At 43.8% G+C, this 17,909-nt stretch overlaps 1 protein-coding gene across 3 annotated transcripts in view; it reads left to right on the plus strand.

Annotated features, from left to right (window-relative positions):
- Positions 1–12,031: 12,031 nt before the first annotated feature.
- Positions 12,032–17,909, plus strand: part of TAF15 (TATA-box binding protein associated factor 15) — a 28,390-nt gene continuing 22,512 nt past the window's right edge. For all 3 annotated transcript variants that reach the window (XM_027034357.2, XM_027034359.2, XM_027034360.2), the window contains exon 1: positions 12,032–12,149. In XM_027034357.2, coding sequence (XP_026890158.1) covers positions 12,143–12,149 — 7 coding nt within the window. In that variant the 5' untranslated portion in view covers positions 12,032–12,142. The remainder of the gene's footprint in view (positions 12,150–17,909) is intronic.

Below are 17,909 nucleotides of genomic sequence, written 5' to 3' on the forward strand. Positions count from 1 at the left end.
TGTAATTTGGAATGTCTAAAGTGCTAAGCAAATGTAACGACTTCTTATCCTAAGACTTAAAGCCTTAGTAGTACACAGAAGGTTTTTGTGTTACTTCAAAAAAAGGTGGCACTCTCCATCAGAGTTTTAAAATTTTAAAAAGGCACCTCTTTCAGTGGACTTAGAGAAGTTCCGTGAGCTAAAAAATTGGAACAGGCCACGCCCACTTCCCCACCCAACCAATGAAAAGGGGGCAGTCCTCTCAGGCAAGCCAATTAGAAACAGGCGCACCTTTGCGCAGGCCAGTCAATAAAAGGCGGCCTTTGCCAACCCTCCGCCAGGGCCTCGATTCGGGCATAGAGTTATAACGTATGTTTTATCCTGTAGGTGCCCCTTCTCCACTGATGCCGTTGTGTACATTCATAAGGAGCGTCCTTGCCTGTAACGGAGGCCCAGAGGTGGTGGTCAAGGCCTGGGCCTTCCCCTCAGAGAGTTTTCAGTCTAGCGGGGCAGCCTGGAAGGAAGGCTCTCGGATCAGGACAACTGTGACACAGCCTACAGGTTTAAGCAGAGTCCCGTGGTGAGCTTACAGGATGGAGATTCTGAAGGCGAATAGGATAGGGTTGCTAGATTTAGCAAATAAAAATACAGGATGTCCTGTTAAATTTGAGTATCGGATTAACGACAAGTAATCTTTTTTAGGATAAGTATGTGCCAGTGCAATTGTTGGGACATCTTATACTAAAACATTCACCAGGATCTGAAATTCAAGTTTAACTTGGTGGCACCTACTTTATCCGGTAACCCCAGAGTGTGTGTGTATGTGTGTGTGTTGTCTGAAGGTTGCAGGTATGATGTGGTATATAGTGCCCTTGACCAATAGGTGGATTATTTTTCAGTTTTTATTTAAATTCCACTTAGTTAACATACAGTGTAATATTAGTTTCAGGTGTACAATTTAGTGGTTTAACACATACAATACCCAGTGCTCATCACAAGTGCACTCCTTAATTGTCTCACCTATTTCACCCATCCTCCCACCTACCTCCTCTCTGGTAACCATCAGTTTGTTCTCTATAGTTAAAAGTCTACTTCTTGATTTGCCTCTCTCTCTCTTTTCCCCTTTGCTCATTCATTTTGTCTCTTAAATTCCACATATGAGTGAACTCATACGGTATTTGTCTTTTTCTGACTTATTTCACTCAGTACTCTCTAGCTCCATCCATGTCATTGCAAATGGCAAGACTTCATTCTTTTTTATGGCTGAGTAATATTCCATTGCATATAACCACCTCTAAAGAAGAGGTGGTTGTTTATCAATTAACGGACACTGGGCTATTTCCATAATTTGGCTATTGTGGATAATGCTTCTATAAACATCGGGGTGCATGTATCCCTTTGAATTGTATTTTTGTATTCTTTGGGTAAATACCTAGGAGTGTGATTGCTGGATCATAGAGTAGTTCTATTTTTAACTTTTTAAAAGTATTTTTTAAAAAGATATTATTTAAAAACATTTTAAATGTTTATTTTTGAGAGAGAGAGAGCACATGAGCAGGGGAGGGGCAGAGAGAGAGGGAGACATAGAATCCAAAGCAGGCCCCAGGCTCTGAGCTGTCAGCACAGAGCCCGACACGGGGCTCGAACCCACAAACCATGAGATCATGACCTGAGCCGAAGTCGGCCACTTAACCAACTGACCCACCTAGGCACCCCCAAAATATTTTATTTTTAAGTAATCTCTACACCCAATGTGGGGCTCAAACTCACAGTCCCGAGATCAAGAGTCTCATGCTCTACTGACTGAGCCAGCCAGGTGCCCCTATTTTCAACTTTTTGAGGAACCTCCATACTGTTTGCCTGCGTGGCTGCACCAATTTGCATTCCCACCAACAGTGGATGGGGATTCCACTTTCTTCCCATCAATGAGTGGATTTTGAAAGGCCAGATACTACTCAGTTTTGGAGCAGCGAGCTCTGAGGAACACCAGTTGGTAAGGACATTGTGGGCCAAGCTGGAGTCTATCCCAGGTTTTCCAGTTCTTTCTCCAGGCAGAATTTCTCCATCCCTCCCTCCAGTACATCCCAGAGGGTCTCCATTTCAGCTGCACTGGGAGGGGAGGGGAGGGCAGGAAGCAATGCTTCCCTGGAGGGCTGAGTGACTGGGAGGATTCAGCCACTCAGAGAGCTGGCCCTCTGGCCTTTCTCTGCATCTCAGGCTAGCCATCGTCCCTGGACCTTGAAAACTAGCACCACTGCTTTGTTTGAACGTTGACTTCCTCCACTTTCCTCTTGTATTCTTGGCTAGATTATTTCATCCCATCCTCACTTGTCCCCAGTCTGCCTGTTTGTGGTCACTTGGAGATGCCATCCAGACTTGAAAGTGCCTGCAAGAATTTATGCACAACAGAGCCTTGTTTGCCCACTTATTCTGGGCTTCAACCATATCTTGGGACAGGATGTCTCCATTTCCCAGAAAGACAGCATGTTTCCATAGTTAGAGCCTGGGTAAGCAGGAATTTCAGTTCCCTTCTGCCTCCAAAGCTTACTCCTAACCCCCAGAGCACCAGATTCTCTGATCTTCTTCAGGAATCCAGGGGCCTACACAGCTCCACAACTTACCTGCCGTATGTTTTTACTTTCCAGGACACATCCTGAGCCAAATCACTTTGATGGGGTGGAGGAGGGTGGCCTGCTATGTAGAGGGACACTGAGGAAGAAAGGAAAATGGGAAAGGGAGGGTAGTTTATTGGAAGAAGCTCGGTCCACAGCAAAGGCATCAGAAGAGTGACGGGGATACTCTTCTGGGGGAGAATAGTTTTGGATCAGCCACATGCAAAACAATACTGTGATGACAAGTCCCTATGTGAATCTAATACCTTCATTTTCTCCTTCGGTGGGAGTGGGGGTGGGGATGGGAATGAAGAGTTGGAACAAATAATAGTGGTTGATACTTGTTGAGAAATTAACATGTGCCCTGTATGTGCTATGTGCTTTATGTAAATCATGTCACTGAATCTTTGCAGCTTCCTCGGGAGAAAGCTACTATTATAAGCATCCTTATTAAAATTTTTTTTAATGTTTATTTGTTTTTGAAAGAGAGAGAGCGGGGGTGGGGGGAGAAAGAGAGAGAGAGAGAGAGAGAGAGAGAGAGAGAGAGAGAGAGAGAGAACATGAGCGGGGGAGGGGCAGAGAGAGGGAGACACAGGATCTGAAGTGGGCTCCAGGCTCCGAACTGTCCACACAGAGCCCAAAGTGGGGCTCGAACCCATGAACTGTGAGATCATGACCTGAGCCACAGTTGGACACTCAACCGATTGAGCCACCCTACAAGCATCCTTATTTTAAAGATGAGAAAACTAGGGGTGCCTGAGTGGCTCAGTCAGTTAAGTGTCCGACTCTTGATTTCGGCTTAGGTCATGATCTCACGATTGTGAGATCAAGCCCTGTGTCAGGCTCAGTGTGGAATCTGCTTAAGATTCTCTCTCTCTCTCTCTCTCTCTCTCTCTAACTCTTCCCTGTTAGTGCTCTCTCTCTCTCTCTCTCTCCAAAAAAAAAAAAAAAAGTTTATATAATTTGTCCAAGGTCATGAATCTGGTAATGGAGCCAGGGTTCAAACTCAGATAGCTCTTAAACACTATGCTGTCTCATTTCAAGTCAAAGGATCAGTGGATCACCTGCATGGAGAAACTTGTTAAAAATTCAGATTCCTGGGGTGCTTGGGAGGCTCAGTCAGTTAAGCGCTGACTTCAGCTTAGGTCATGATCTCGCGGTTTGTGAGTTCAAGCCCCACACTGGGCTCTGTGCTGACAGCTCAGAGCCTGGAGCCTGCTTCAGATTCTGAGTCACCCTCTCTCTCTGCTCCTCCCCCGCTCATGCTCTGTCTCTCTCAAAAGTAAATAAACTTCACAAAAAGTATAAAAAAATTCAGATTCCTGAGCTCTACTCCAGGCCTACTGAATCACTAAATACTAGATACTGATGTTCAAGGGGAAGATAGGACTAGGTCTTCCAAAGGCCTGTCTCTCTCCTTCCCTGCCTCTCCATTGTGGTTGAGCAAGTTCCTGACCCAGCTAGGCTGGCAGTCCTCTCCTTTCCTCCTCTTCAAAGAGAGCTGCTTCCTCTCCTTCTCTCTCTGCACTGGGGCTCACTTCAGGTCCAAAGTGCTTCCTGACTCTCCCAGAGTGGACAGACTTCTCTGAAACTCATGCCAGAGCTCGGGTCTGTTGCATGCTCCGGGGAGCGGCTGGCAGCTGCCTGGGCCACTCCTTCTTCTCTGACAGAAGGCAACAGCTGGCCAATGAGTCGTCTTCCTGACCAGGACCCCTTGAATCAGGCAGGATATATGGATGTGGACAAGGCCCCTTCTGGGCCTCAGTTTCTCTCTTCATAATATGAGGAACAATTAGCTTTGTCTGTGCTCCTTCCTCCTTCCCAGGAAGTGTATGGAGCACAAAGTAGATTTTATCAAAAGGAATTCTGGGCTCTGGAGAAAGACACTAACAGAACGACCAACCTCCCCAAATCACAATAATAGGAACAAGAAGAAGAATGAGGACATGGGATCAGCTTGGGAGACCTGAAGAGGAGGCATGCCCCAGAGTTGTGAGGATGTTAGCTGTGATAATTTGGATTCATTATTGACCATAACCTCTGTGCATTCTTAGCTGTGATTCAATTTTAGAAGCCCTGAAGTTCTAGCAACCACTTCTCCCTCTGGAAGAGAAATTTCCTCTTTGACATGTGGATGTGGTCTCATGAGTCTGGGTCACACTCACAAGTGTACCTGTCTATCTACCTCCCAGTACACACACACACACACACACACACACACACACACACACACACACATGCTCCAGAGGACTGGAAAAAGCAAGAGATATGGAGTGAGACAAAACTGGGTTTGAATCTTGACTTTTTCATACTCTGTTATCCCTTGCAAGTCAAATAACCTCTCTGAGTTTCTGCTATTTTAAAATGGGACAACAATGGGGCACCTGGGTGGCTCAGTCGGTTAAGCATCTGACTCTAGGTTTTGGCTCAGGTTATGATCTCACGGTTTGTGAGTTCAAGTCCCGCACTGGGGCTCTGCGCTGACAGTGCGGAGCCTTCTTGGGATTCTCTCTCTCTCTCTCTCTCTCTCTCTCTCTCTGACCCTCTCCACTCTGTCTCTCTCAAAGTAAATAAACTGTACGAAATGTTTAAAAAATTAAAAAAATAAAATGGGACAACAATAAGTCCCAACTTTTCTGTTATCCTGATTTGCTATAGGGAGCAAGCTAGACAATAACTTATAATCCCGTCAAGTGCTGGATTCTGGGTGCACAGACACCAGCATACATGCATGTATATACTCCACACAGGTTCACACTGGGGTACACTCACATCCAGATGACATACACAAGCCTGCCCCGGAACAATCACACAAGCACCTCCTTGCCAGCAACAGCTCTCTGGCTCAGAGCAGGCCCGTCTTTCCTAACCCTCATCATGATTTGCAGGGCGGCAGCCTCTTCTCGTTTGTTTTTTACTCACACCAGGACCCAGGGGACTTACAAGGAGCACAATAAAAGCCTAGCCAATCTGGCATTGTTCCCCACTTCCCTTCCACATAAAGGCTGTCTAACCACCAGGCATCTGGCCTGAAAGGCTGGCCAGGACCTGCTCAGCATCTGTTGCTTTGCTTAAAAGACCTGCTAACAGGAAAGTGTCTGGTTCCTTTCCACCCCAAACAGGAAGTGCCTGCCACTGTCCAGAGGATGGGGTAGCTGGTCATTTACAAGAAATCAACCCTTGCCTTGCAGAGCCTTGGGGTAATCTTCATGGGATGCTTGCTCTCTAGGAAGGCTGGAAGAGCAGGATTCCAGGGACACCTCCTGGGATAGCGGTGGGAAGGTGGTGATGATGGCTAGGACTACTTACTGCCTGTGACACCTGGCACAGAACAGGCTGTCGGTCTCTGAACAACACTCACGAACACTTACTCTGTGCCCAAGTTCTAGAGAAGGTCTTTGAGCTTGAAGAACTTACAGACAAGTCAGAAAGACAAGTCATGCCATCCCCCCACCCCATTTATTTATTCGTTCATTAAACACAAGGTTGTCTTCCTTCCCTTAAAAAAATTGTTTTGTTTTTTTTTGTTTTTTTGTTTTGTTTTGTTTTGTTTTGTTTTGTTTTTTAGTGCCTACTGTTTCAGGCACTGTGTGGGGCACTGTGGAGTTCAGAGGGGAACCAGGCAACCCAGCTAGAGAACAAATCAGCCTGTTATCAGGTAGGCAAGCCTGGGATAATGTGGTGCAACTGAGAGTTCCATAGGGTTTCAAAAGAGACAAAAGATCATTGTTTTTTTTCTCTGGTGGGAGCAGTAGTCTTACTGCTTTCTCTCTTGCCCCCTACGGTCCACTCTCATGACAGCAGCTGGAGCAACCACAGTAAAACAGGTCAGACTGTCCTATGGTGGCTCTGCTAAGTGGCTCCCTCTCCTGGCTTCCCTTCTCACTCTAGGAAAGTTCACAGTCTACAGGGGCCTACAAGACCTTACACAGGTGGTGGAAGGTTGGAAAGCCAAAGAGGGGTGGAGGCAACTCCAAAATTAATCAACATCACTAAGATTCTACCAGCTGTAGGACGGAGGGATGAAGGGAGGATTGGGGCTACAGGATCCCAGGAGCCAAGGCCATGAATAGAAATGATCTCTGGGGGCACCTGGGTGGCTCAGTTGGTTGAATGTCCGACTCTTGATTTTGGCCCAGGCTCGTGGGTTGGAGCCCCGTGTCGGTTTCCTCGCTGGGTGTGGAGGCTGCTTAAGATTTTCTCTCTTCCTTTCTCTCTGCCCCTGTCCTCGACTCTCTCTCTCTCTCTCTAATAATAATAATATTATTATTATAAAGAAATGATCTCTCGAGAAGACAGTTGCTGCCCAAGACACCCCTGTAGCAGAGAAGAAGGGGTAGACATAACCCTGGCTCTTCCCTTTTTTCTACTATCTGATTTCCCACCAGGATGCCCAGGGGCTGATTCTAGCTGGAAGCTACTGCCTGAGGGACTCTCTGAAACTGGAATGTAGCTTAGAGGGGTTAGCTCTCCAAGTGAGGATCTGAGGAATGCATCAGGGGCAAACAGGCCCAGTACTAAGACCTTCCCTGGTACATTCTGCTAAAGCTGGTGTGTGCAATGTATCTGCTGTCTTCTATGACTATGCAGAGTGAGTCCAGGATAGTGGATACAGAGGGAGCAAGATCCTGTAGCTTGAAGAATGACTGCGTGAAGGTCGAAGGTGGTTACAGACAATCATCCCCAGGCAAAAGCCTGGAAGACGGGGGGGGGGGGGGGGGGGGGGGGGGGGGCGGGGGGGGGCACAGAACTCAATCTGTGAGTCAGTTTGTGGTAGAGAAGCGCCCTTGGAAAGAAGCTCCAGAGAAATACAGACTTGGAAGGAGTTCTCGGTTTCACGTTTGAGAGACCAGGGACACTGTAAAAAGAACCTTGCGCTTAGTCCAAAGGCCTGGATATGAGCTCTGCTTCTGTCCCTAATTTTCTGTGTGAACTTGGTAGAGTTTCACCTCCCTGAGCTCCAGTGTTCTCATCGACAAAATGTGGATAACAGCAAGACCTATTTCACAGGGATGTCCAGAATGTTAAAAGAAATAATGAATATAAAAAACTAAATGTCACTCCTTTGATTAGATCCCTCAGAAGTGTCCTATTGTTTGTTTGTTTAAAGGATTGTATTTTATTTTAAAGGGTTCTACTTTTTTATAGAAGTTTATTATTTTGAGAGAGACAGAGACAATGCAAGTGGGGGAGGGGTAGAGAGAGAAGGAGAAAGAGAGAATCCCCATGGCTCAGCATCATCAGTACAGAGCCCAAGGTTGGACTTGAACCCATGAAACTGCGAGATCGTGACCTGAACTGAAACCAAGAGTCAGACACTTAACTGACTGAGCCACCCTGGCACCCCTTGAAGGACTCTCTCTCTATTTTTTTAATTTTATTTTTTATTTAGGGGCGCCTGGGTGGCTCAGTCAGTTAAGCATACAACTTCCACTCAGGTCATGATCTCGTGGTTCGTGAGTTCAAGCCTCAGGTCAGGCTCTGTGCTGACAGCTCAGAACCTGGAGCCTGCTTCAGATTCTGTGTCTCCTTCTGTTTCTGCCCCCCCCCCCCCCGCCCCACTCATGCTCGTGAGCTCTCTTTCTCAAAAATAAACATTAGAAAAATTTTATTTTTTATTTTTTAAAATTGACATCCAAATTAGTTAGCATATAGTGCGACAATGATTTTAGGAGTAGATTCCTTAGTGCCCCTTACCCATTTAGCCCATCCTTCCTTTCACAACCCCTCCAGTAACCCTCAGTTTGTGTTCCATATTTATGAGTCTCTTCTGTTTTGTGAAGGACTCTATATTTTTAAGTAATATCTCTGCCCAATGTGGGACTCGAACACCACCCCAGGATCAAGAATTTCATGCTCCACCGACTGAGCCAGCCAGGCTCTCCTTCCCTATTGTTTTTTTTTTTTTTTTCAACGTTTATTTATTTTTGGGACAGAGAGAGACAGAGCATGAACGGGGGAGGGGCAGAGAGAGAGGGAGACACAGAATCGGAAACAGGCTCCAGGCTCTGAGCCATCAGCCCAGAGCCCGACGCGGGGCTCGAACTCACGGACCGCGAGATCGTGACCTGGCTGAAGTCGGACGCTTAACCGACTGCGCCACCCAGGCGCCCCTGTTGTTTTTTTTTTTTTTTTTTTAAAGTTTATTTATTTAGTTGGAGAGAGAGAGAGGGAGAGAGAATCCCAAGCAGGCTCTGCATTGTCAGTGCAGAGCCCCACACGGGGCTTGAACTCATGAACCTTGAGATCATAACCTGAGCCTACACCAAGAGTCAGACGCTTAACTGACTGAGCCACCCAGGTCCCCCCCCCATCATTGTTTTTAATTTAATATCCAAGCTCCTCTGCAAAGCACACAAGACTCTTCAAGATGTGGCTTCTGTCTACTTCTTTCACCCATTTATCATTTATCACCACTCTCTACCCGTGCAACTCCACAGACCAGACAGACAGAACCATTTGCAATTCCCAGAATTTTGCTTTCTCATAGTCTTTGCAAATACAGTCCTTTCCGCCCACAGCATGTTATTCCTGATACACATCCCTTGTCTAATTCCTGTTCTTTCTTCAAGGCTCAGTTTAGGAGGCATCTCCTCCAGGAAGCCTTCCTTAATACCCCATCTGCCCTTCATGTGGGCTGGGCCATTACTCTCTTTTCAGGGGACACTCTGCATTGTCCAATTCTAGCACGTGCAGTAGTTATTGGAATTAAAGATTTGTACCGTTCCTCTTTATGAGACTGCAGTTCCTGGGGGGGCAGTGGCCATTGTGCTTCCTATTTCCCAACCTGCAGGGCTTGACATCTAGTAGACCTCAGGAGTGGCAGCTGAGTGAAGAAGAATGAATGCATGCATGAATGAATGGATGGAGATACAAACTTAAAGTGTCAGTGATGAGCAACACTTTTTGAATTTCCATCTTAAAAAAAAAGAACACCCAACTGCAAGTAAAATTTTAAAAAGTGGAAGAACAATCTAGAAATTTCCCCCATTTCTCACCCAATTCTCTCCTGCTATTGCACATGCCCATCATCTCCTCCTCTGGGTTGCCTTCCTCATCGTATATGCTGAATGACTGAATCATTTTTAGTCATGAAGGACTTTTTATTCCTTTAACCCTGCTTGTTTGGCGCAATCCAGAGAGCTCTGTGACCCTCTATATCAAAAGTGGAGTGTACAATTACTGCTAGTATAATTAAGAGAGATGACCTCATGTCTTTTTCTTTTCTGGCCTGAGGTGTTATTCTGAACTTACCCCTCTATTTCCACCCCCAACTGGCTCCTCCTCCTGTTCCCTATCACAGTGAGTGATACCACCATCTGACCACTTGTCCAAGTGGAAAACTCAGAATTCATGCCCAGATTTTTACTCTCCCTTAGCTGCTCCCTCCTAAGTTGGTCACTAGATCTTGTCCTGTCTATCATGTAAGTAAGTATCTTAACTTACCTTCATCTCCACAACTACAACCTAAGTCTAGGCCACTGTGATTTCTCACCAGAATTATTGCATTGGTCACCTAATTGGTCTCCCTGCTTTTAGGCACCTCTCACCTCCATACATTTTTTAAAATTAATTAATTTAGGGGCGCCTGGGTGGCGCAGTCGGTTAAGCGTCCGACTTCAGCCAGGTCACGATCTCGCGGTCCGTGAGTTCGAGCCCCGCGTCGGGCTCTGGGCTGATGGCTCGGAGCCTGGAGCCTGTTTCCGATTCTGTGTCTCCCTCTCTCTCTGCCCCTCCCCCGTTCATGCTCTGTCTCTCTCTGTCCCAAAAATAAATAAACGTTGAAAAAAATTTTTTTAAATTAATTTATTGTTTAATTTACATCCAGGTTAGTTAGCATATAGTACAACTGATTTCAGGAGTGGATTCCCTAATGCCCCTTACCCATTTAGCACCCCCCCCCCCCCGCCACAACCCTCCAGCAACCCTCTGCTCTCTATATTTAAGAGTCTCTTATGTTTTGTCCTCCTCCCTGTTTTTATATTATTTTTGCTTCCCTTCCCTTATGTTCATCTGTTTAGTATCTTAAATTCCTCATATAAGTGAGGTCATATGGTATTGTTCTTTCTCTGACTGGCTAATTTCACTTAGCATAATACCTACCAGTTCCATCCATGTAGTTGCAAATGGCAAGATTTCATTCTTTTTGATTGCTGAGTAACATTCCAGTGTGTGTGTGTGTGTGTGTGTGTGTGTGTGTGTGTACACCCCCCCCCCCCCCATCTTCTTTATCCATTCATAGGTCAATGGACATTTGGGCTCTTTTTCCATACTTTGGCTATTGTCAATAGCGCTGCTATAAACATTCGCCTCTATACGTTCTTCATACTGCAGCCTGAAAATGCAACTGGGACCTTCCTTTAAAATCCTCTGGCTCCCCACTGCCTTCAAGATAAAGCACAAACCCTAACATACCATATTTTACAAGGTATCAGCTATTTAGCCCTCTACTTTTCTGGCCTCACCTATCATCCTCATTCATCCCTGGAAGGTAAACTCCAAACGTATGGAATTACTTGTTTTACAACTAGTGTAAGGCACTTTACCCCACTTCTCATCATCTATGGCTGGACTCAGATGTTGCGTAGCCTGCAGGGAAAATGTTCTTTCACCTCATTTAATACTCTAAAACTCAAATCCCTACTAGGCAGTACAGCGTAATGGTTAAACCCACAGGCATTGGTGTCTGGTTACTAGGATTCGAATTCCACGTTGGCCATTTACTAGTTGTGCGACCTAGGGCAAGTGAATAATCACGTCTGTAACGTCAGGATACTATTTCATCAGTGTGTTGTGAGAATTAAATGAGATGATGTAAGGTGCCTGATAGAGTTAGCCAATTATAACAGCCCCGAATAGTAAGGCTCTACCTCCCACCCCGCCACATTCTCAGGACCAGGTGTGTGTGTGCTTTCGTTTTAATGCACACGTTTGTTCCAGTATCAGCCTTGTAGTCCGTGTTTTACTTGACAAGGTAGTTAGACCTGGAGGCGCTCACGACTTTCCGTCCCCGAGCTCGGCGACACAGAACGCCCCGAGGTGGCTCCAGCTGCCTGCAACCAAAGAGGAGCGAACTAGGGCATACCATTCGAAATCTTAGGGGAAGAAAGGCTTTCTCTAACCAAATAGTCTGTGTTTATAAAGTCTCCCCTCTTCCGCTTCCTAACCTCGAATTCTGTCGGGTGCAATCAAAGTGAGAAACGGCACTATAGGTGGGAGGGAGAGACAAGGTCTAACTTCCTCCCCCATGCTATTCGCGGCATTGGTACTTTCTCCTCTCAATTCCCTCTCAATAATGGTACCGTTCGCGGAGGGGAGGACGGAGAGGCATTGTGAAGTCCTCAGGGCTAGGAGGCTGGTACTCGTACAGAACCACCCCTCGCGCCCTGGCGCTTGGTACCGCCCACTGCCCTCTGATTGGCTGCCGAGGCCCCGCAGTCGGGCTCAGCCCGCCGCGCCGCCCTCAGTACAGCTCCGGCCGCCGCGCCGCCTGGCTCTCGTATTCCTTGTTCTCGGCGGGCTCTGGGGGCTCCGCGCTGCGGCCGTTAGTCATGTCGGGTAGGTGACTCCTTCAGCGAGCAGCGGCAGCGGCGAGAAGGGGCCTGGCGGGGTTGGGACGTCTTCCCGCCCACCGGAGGGCCCCGAGGGAGAGCCTCCGGCCCTGAGGGAGGCTTGGGGTGGGGGGGGGGGGGGGTGGCCGCGGCCGCCGCCATGTTGGACTGAAGGGACGCACGCTCCCAACGCTCTCCGTCTGCAAATCACGGCGGGAGCGCTTCGGGCCCCTCTTTTTTGACCCTGTCCTTGGAAGCTGAGGAGACGTGCCCCTCCCGGGGAGGGTGTGTGAGTTGGGGGGGGCGGAGGCCGTCTACGCCATCACAGGGGCGGGGGGAGCCCGTGATTAGAGCATCCGCCTGAGAGAATCGGTGCTTCTGGTTCTCCGCTCCGCCTCAGATCTTTCAGCGAGGCCTCGGGCCAGTCGTCTCGCCTCCTCGTACCTCAGTTTCCCCATCTGTGAAGTGGAGCTGGGCCTTCCTGACTCACCCATTCATCAGGTGGGGTTCTTGACGCTCTGGGAGCCCTTTTCAAAGGACGTTGTCTTGCACGAAATCCTCCTTCTCGTCATTCCCTCTACCGTAACCACCCGGATTCGAACGGGGGTGTTTGCATATAATTCAGCTTCCTCCTCACCCTGCTGTCGTTCTCCCTTCTCCAGTTGTTTATCTCCTGCAAGAGCCTGAAAGTGAGCCTTTTCTATTCTGGATAGACTCCCGTAGGTACATGTGGCATTTACCTTAACACATGCAGACCAGAGGAAAGGCAGTCTTACACGAAGCATTTAAATTGATAGAGCACCCCGCCTCCCCGCTCCCCCCGCCCCCATCGTTGTGTGGAAGAGAAAGAAAAAGGCACTGATCTCTTCGGGATAGTCCGTTGAGATCCTGCTATAAAGTCTGGAACACGAATGTTCTCTAGATGTAGCAGTCTTGGCTCACCACACAAGGTCCTCTGTTAGGGTACCTTACAGGCTGCAAAGACCCAGCCATCCACTTGCTAGAAACCATCAGGAGAGCTCACGTTTCACATGGAAAAGCAGAACATTTCTTTGAAGCCATCTGATTGGGATGAAAGTGACCGCTGGCGCAGTCTTTTACATTGATTGTCTAAGGGAGAGCCTTAAAACATACACGAAATCCCCCAGTAACACAGTTTTGCAAAAGGATGGAAACGTGTGACAAAAAGCGAGTAGGTGGAGATGAGACCAAATTTGCAAGAATGGTTGGACAGGATAAGAAACATTCCTTAGATTGACATTGACATTAAGCCTGAATATTGAGCTTTTGTGGAAAGGGGCGCCTATCTGATGGAAGAGGCTGTTAACTGCACAGGATTCTTGCCTCTTTCAATTTCTATTTAATCCTTGCTCAAACAAGAATTTCTTACTCCAAAGTAAGTACGTCTTTTACCAGGTGCAGAATTTGGGATGAAATCTGGTAAAGCTCCACAGAAGTATGTAGAAGTATACCCTTAGGAGATGTGTAACCCATGTATGATTAAAAAATAAAAAGATTCTCCTACCCTCATGGGGAAATTTACCATTTCAATGAACATTAAAAACTAATGGTGTGTCTTGATTTTTAACATTTTTATTGGTATAAAACAATGACATTTTTATAGGACTGGGTAGCTTTTGTGGAAAATTAAATTTTAGAGGTTACTTACCATCTGTAAAATCCAGGATTTAAGTGTGTCATATTAGTGTGTGAGCTAGTTTATCCATTAGTACTGATGTTCAAAGTACCAAGACACTAGACATTTGTCACTGTGTAATTTAAGTTTTTTTAAATACAAGATTGGCTTTCACATGTGAAAACTTTATAATAATTGTTTTTAAGTTAAGTCCATTAAAGCTAGAATCTTTAAGTTCTACTTAGTGTTCTGTGCTGTTTATACATTTTGTAAAACATGTACAAAAATACTTTTGACTTTGTATAAAAATGAGAATAATGCTTTTGACTTGTTTTTTGGTGAACGTTTCAGTTAATAAATTTAACAGTAAATTCCCCCTAACCAGCTAATTGTTTTAAGTTTAGTTAAATCCTTTAAACATTTCAAACTCAACCACTCCAGATGCCTGACAGGACAGACCTATAAATTAAATAAAAGTGCTTACATAGTTAATAAGTAAGTCAAAATTGTAAATACTGTAAGTCTGACTCTCAGACATTCGGATATTGTTTACAAGTGTGAATTATCTGACATCTTCAAGTTAGAATCGAATCTGATATCACTTATACAAAAATTACAAAGTTAGCGTACTTATTTTGGTATATGGCAGACCAAAATAAATTGAAAATCCTCTATCTACAAACACTTAAAGATGCAAGAATTTACAAAAAAAGAAAGGGCAAGACCTAGCTGCCAGAAATGAAGTAGAAGCCGGATATGGCTAACTTGATGGTTGCCCTGAAGAGGAGGAGGGTGTAGGTCTCATCATTTAGAGACTTGGGTTTTATTACCCAAGTGACTAAGGGTAGGAGATGGAGCCTTGAGACTATTAGAGCCAAGTAATGGGAACTGAGACCTTACATATAACATATATGTTTGAAAGACTTCAGTGAAAGGATTAACTAGAAAAAAACTTTTTATCAGCATAACGGATAGCAAAGTTTGGGCCCTGAATGAAAAAAAGTCTGTCCCGATAGCTTGTAACCTGGGAACTGCTTCATACAATTTGGGTGTACGTTTAAGCTAGGTATGGGACTCCAGGAAAACTTAAGCCAAGAAATTAACAAAAATTGGTTCTGGGCTGGTAATAACTTTGGGGGTCCTCGTAGAAACAAACAAAAAGATTTTTTTGGTGGAAACTTCACAGCATAGGTCACAGGAATCTTCTATAAAAAATAAGCCTTGCAAAAGATGAATTCACAGTAAAAAATTGTAGAACTTGAAACAGTTCACCAAAATGATGGTTTGTGACAAATGGAATTAGAACCCCTACAGGTAATCTGAAAGCAAATATGCTTAAAATTATTAAAAACCTAAAGGAGTCAACTTTAAGACCAAGACGTTCTGAAGAAAGGCCATGCTGATACGAAAAGAACCAAGTATATCTTCTAGAAATAGAAATAATGCATAAGTTGAATTGCAGATCTAGCAGAAGAAATAATTAGTGAAGTGGAAGACCTCTAATTACCCACAATTCAGTTCAGAAGGAAGAGATGAAAAACAATATTAAGAAACAGATTGAGAAGTCCTGTCATTTAATATGCGTATAATGTGTCTGCTAAGAACATGGCGAGGAATCACTATTATAGTTGGGAATTTTCCAAAATTGGTGAATATTTTGGGTCAAAAAGCAGCAGTCCCAAGCATGGAACATAAAAACCAATTAATAATGATATATGTTGATGTGAAATTGCAGATTATGAAATATCAATAAATAGGAAAATGGTAGTAGACTTAAAAGTTTTAAGAAGCCAGAGAATGAACTGATCCAAGGACTAGTGAATCCAGAAAAGGGAAACAGGATGCAAAAAACAGTATACAAGAAGCAAACACAGTAAATAAAAAGCAAATATTGATGGTATGGAACATCAAAGATTAAAATGATTACATTTGGACATTGGAAGCAAAAGTGAAGTCTGTGATTGCCATTATAGTATTAAGATTCTAGTAGAGGTTGGAGATTGTGAATTTTGTCCAGAATGTATGTTAAAAATTGAACATTAAATTATGAACGGTAACTTATTGAGAGAACAAATTGAATGTTTAACTTTTAAAGCAGTAGGGGAAAAAGGAGTAAAGAAAATCCAGTAGGAGGCAGGAAAGGAGTTAAAGGAAAAAGAAAACCCCAGTAGGTAGAAAAATCTAATATAGGTGTGTAGGAATAAATAGTAAAAGTATGAAAACAGCAGTTGAAAGAAAGATTTCACATTGGGGGAAAAAAGATCTGTTATGTTCAGAAATGATACACCTAAAACAAGAATGTTGGAGGTATAGAGACAGAAAAAGATTAACCAGGCAAACACCCACCAAAAGCAAGATGCTGTTTAGGTATGTTACCAGTCAAAATAAAGTTTGGACATTTTTAATTACGCTCTTCATGCAGTGTTAAAACGGAATTTATCAGGAATATATAAATTTGTACTTTTATGTGGCTAACAATATAACCTCAAAATCTAGAAAGCAAAAAAAAAACCCTAACAAATCTATGGTCAGATGGAAGTTTTCTAGCATACCTTTCTCTGTAATAGATTAGGCAGACCAAGTGTTAAGAAGGGTATGAATGATACAATGAACAAATATCTAGACTTAGAGAATTTATTCAACATTTAGCTAATACACAGTTCTTTTCAAGCACATGAGGGCCATTTATGCAAGTAAAGTATTTACCAAGGGGAAAAACAAACAGCAAATCCTAATAAGTACCAAGAATAATAACAGAAAATACTTTTTTAGCCACAATGGAATATAATTAGACAAAAACAAAGAGAATCAAAACCCTATACATTTGGAAATGAAAGCATTTCTAAATAATTCATGGATTTAGACACAGGGCTCAAGTGTCAAGTACTCAGTGAGTAGTGGTTTGAAATGCTATTAAAGGAACTCATTTTCTCTGATGAGTGTAAAACATCTGTACTTTCTCACTCAAGTATTTATACTAAAGGCTGTGTTTATTGGTCAATATGTTATATCTTCCAGAGTTTTAAAGTCAGCCAGCTAAAGAAGTCAGATTTGTAGTTTCAGAGGAATGAAATGATTGGGTTAAAATTATAGACTCATTAGATTTGAACAAGGGTCACATGACCTATATGCTGTGTACTTCTATAATTTTGCTTGAGCCAAAGGCTAATAAACAGGTCTGTCATTGAGAGAACCCACATCCATGCCTTAGGATATAATTGAAGCTAAAGCTTCATTTATGCCTGGAGTAACTTCAGTTTTACTCATATATTTCCACCACCTTCATAATCCTTTCCAGTTTCTGACTTGGTTGAAGCTAATTTCTCATTTGGTAGATGCATCTAATCTCTTTATGGTCCATTTAGATTCTGTGTCCTTTTCGCATTTTATTTGGTCATTAGCTAGAAGTCTGATAATTTTATTATGGGTGTGGTAGTGATGCAGTTTTTTTCTTTTTCATCTCAGCCTTCTGTCTTTTACATTCATAGAAGTAAAGATTTCATTCAATATTCTTGAAATGAAAATATTAACTATTAATATTTAAAAGCAATAAATATTTTAAAAGTAATTTGTTCAGCCTGATTGCAGATCTCTACTACAGAAAAGTGGCAGATCTGATGTCACCTTAAACTGCCATTGGCAATGTTTTCATATTGTAGCTTAATGTGAATTGAATGAAAAAGTCACTGATTTGATTTCTGGTGGTTTTCAGAACTGTTTGACAGCAAACGATTTTGTTTCATATCAGATGAGGTTGTACCTAATGGTCAGCAGTTTCAGACAGTCATTTTTTGCAGCTGAAAGAGTATTTCATATAATATTACTCTTATTCATCGCTAATAAACTTAGGTCATTAATTTGACACTGAGTAGAAACCTAAAGGAGAGAGCCTCTTCAAAAGTTTATGATATAATTGACATTTTGAAGTATGAAGAAAAAGCTCATAGTTCAAAAAAATTTTTTTTGCCGTACTTAATTCATGCCTTCCTTGGTATCTTTTGTTGCCAAAAAGGAAGCTGGAAGTAGGTATTGCTGAGTTGGTATACTGATTGGCCAAGTCCCTGAAAGCTTGGTAAAGTTGAGGATAAACAACTAACTTAGCTGCTTTTGTCGGAGATCTGTTTGTTGCTG

This window comes from Acinonyx jubatus, chromosome E1, assembly GCF_027475565.1.
Source record: "Acinonyx jubatus isolate Ajub_Pintada_27869175 chromosome E1, VMU_Ajub_asm_v1.0, whole genome shotgun sequence".
Lineage (NCBI taxonomy): Eukaryota > Metazoa > Chordata > Mammalia > Carnivora > Felidae > Acinonyx > Acinonyx jubatus.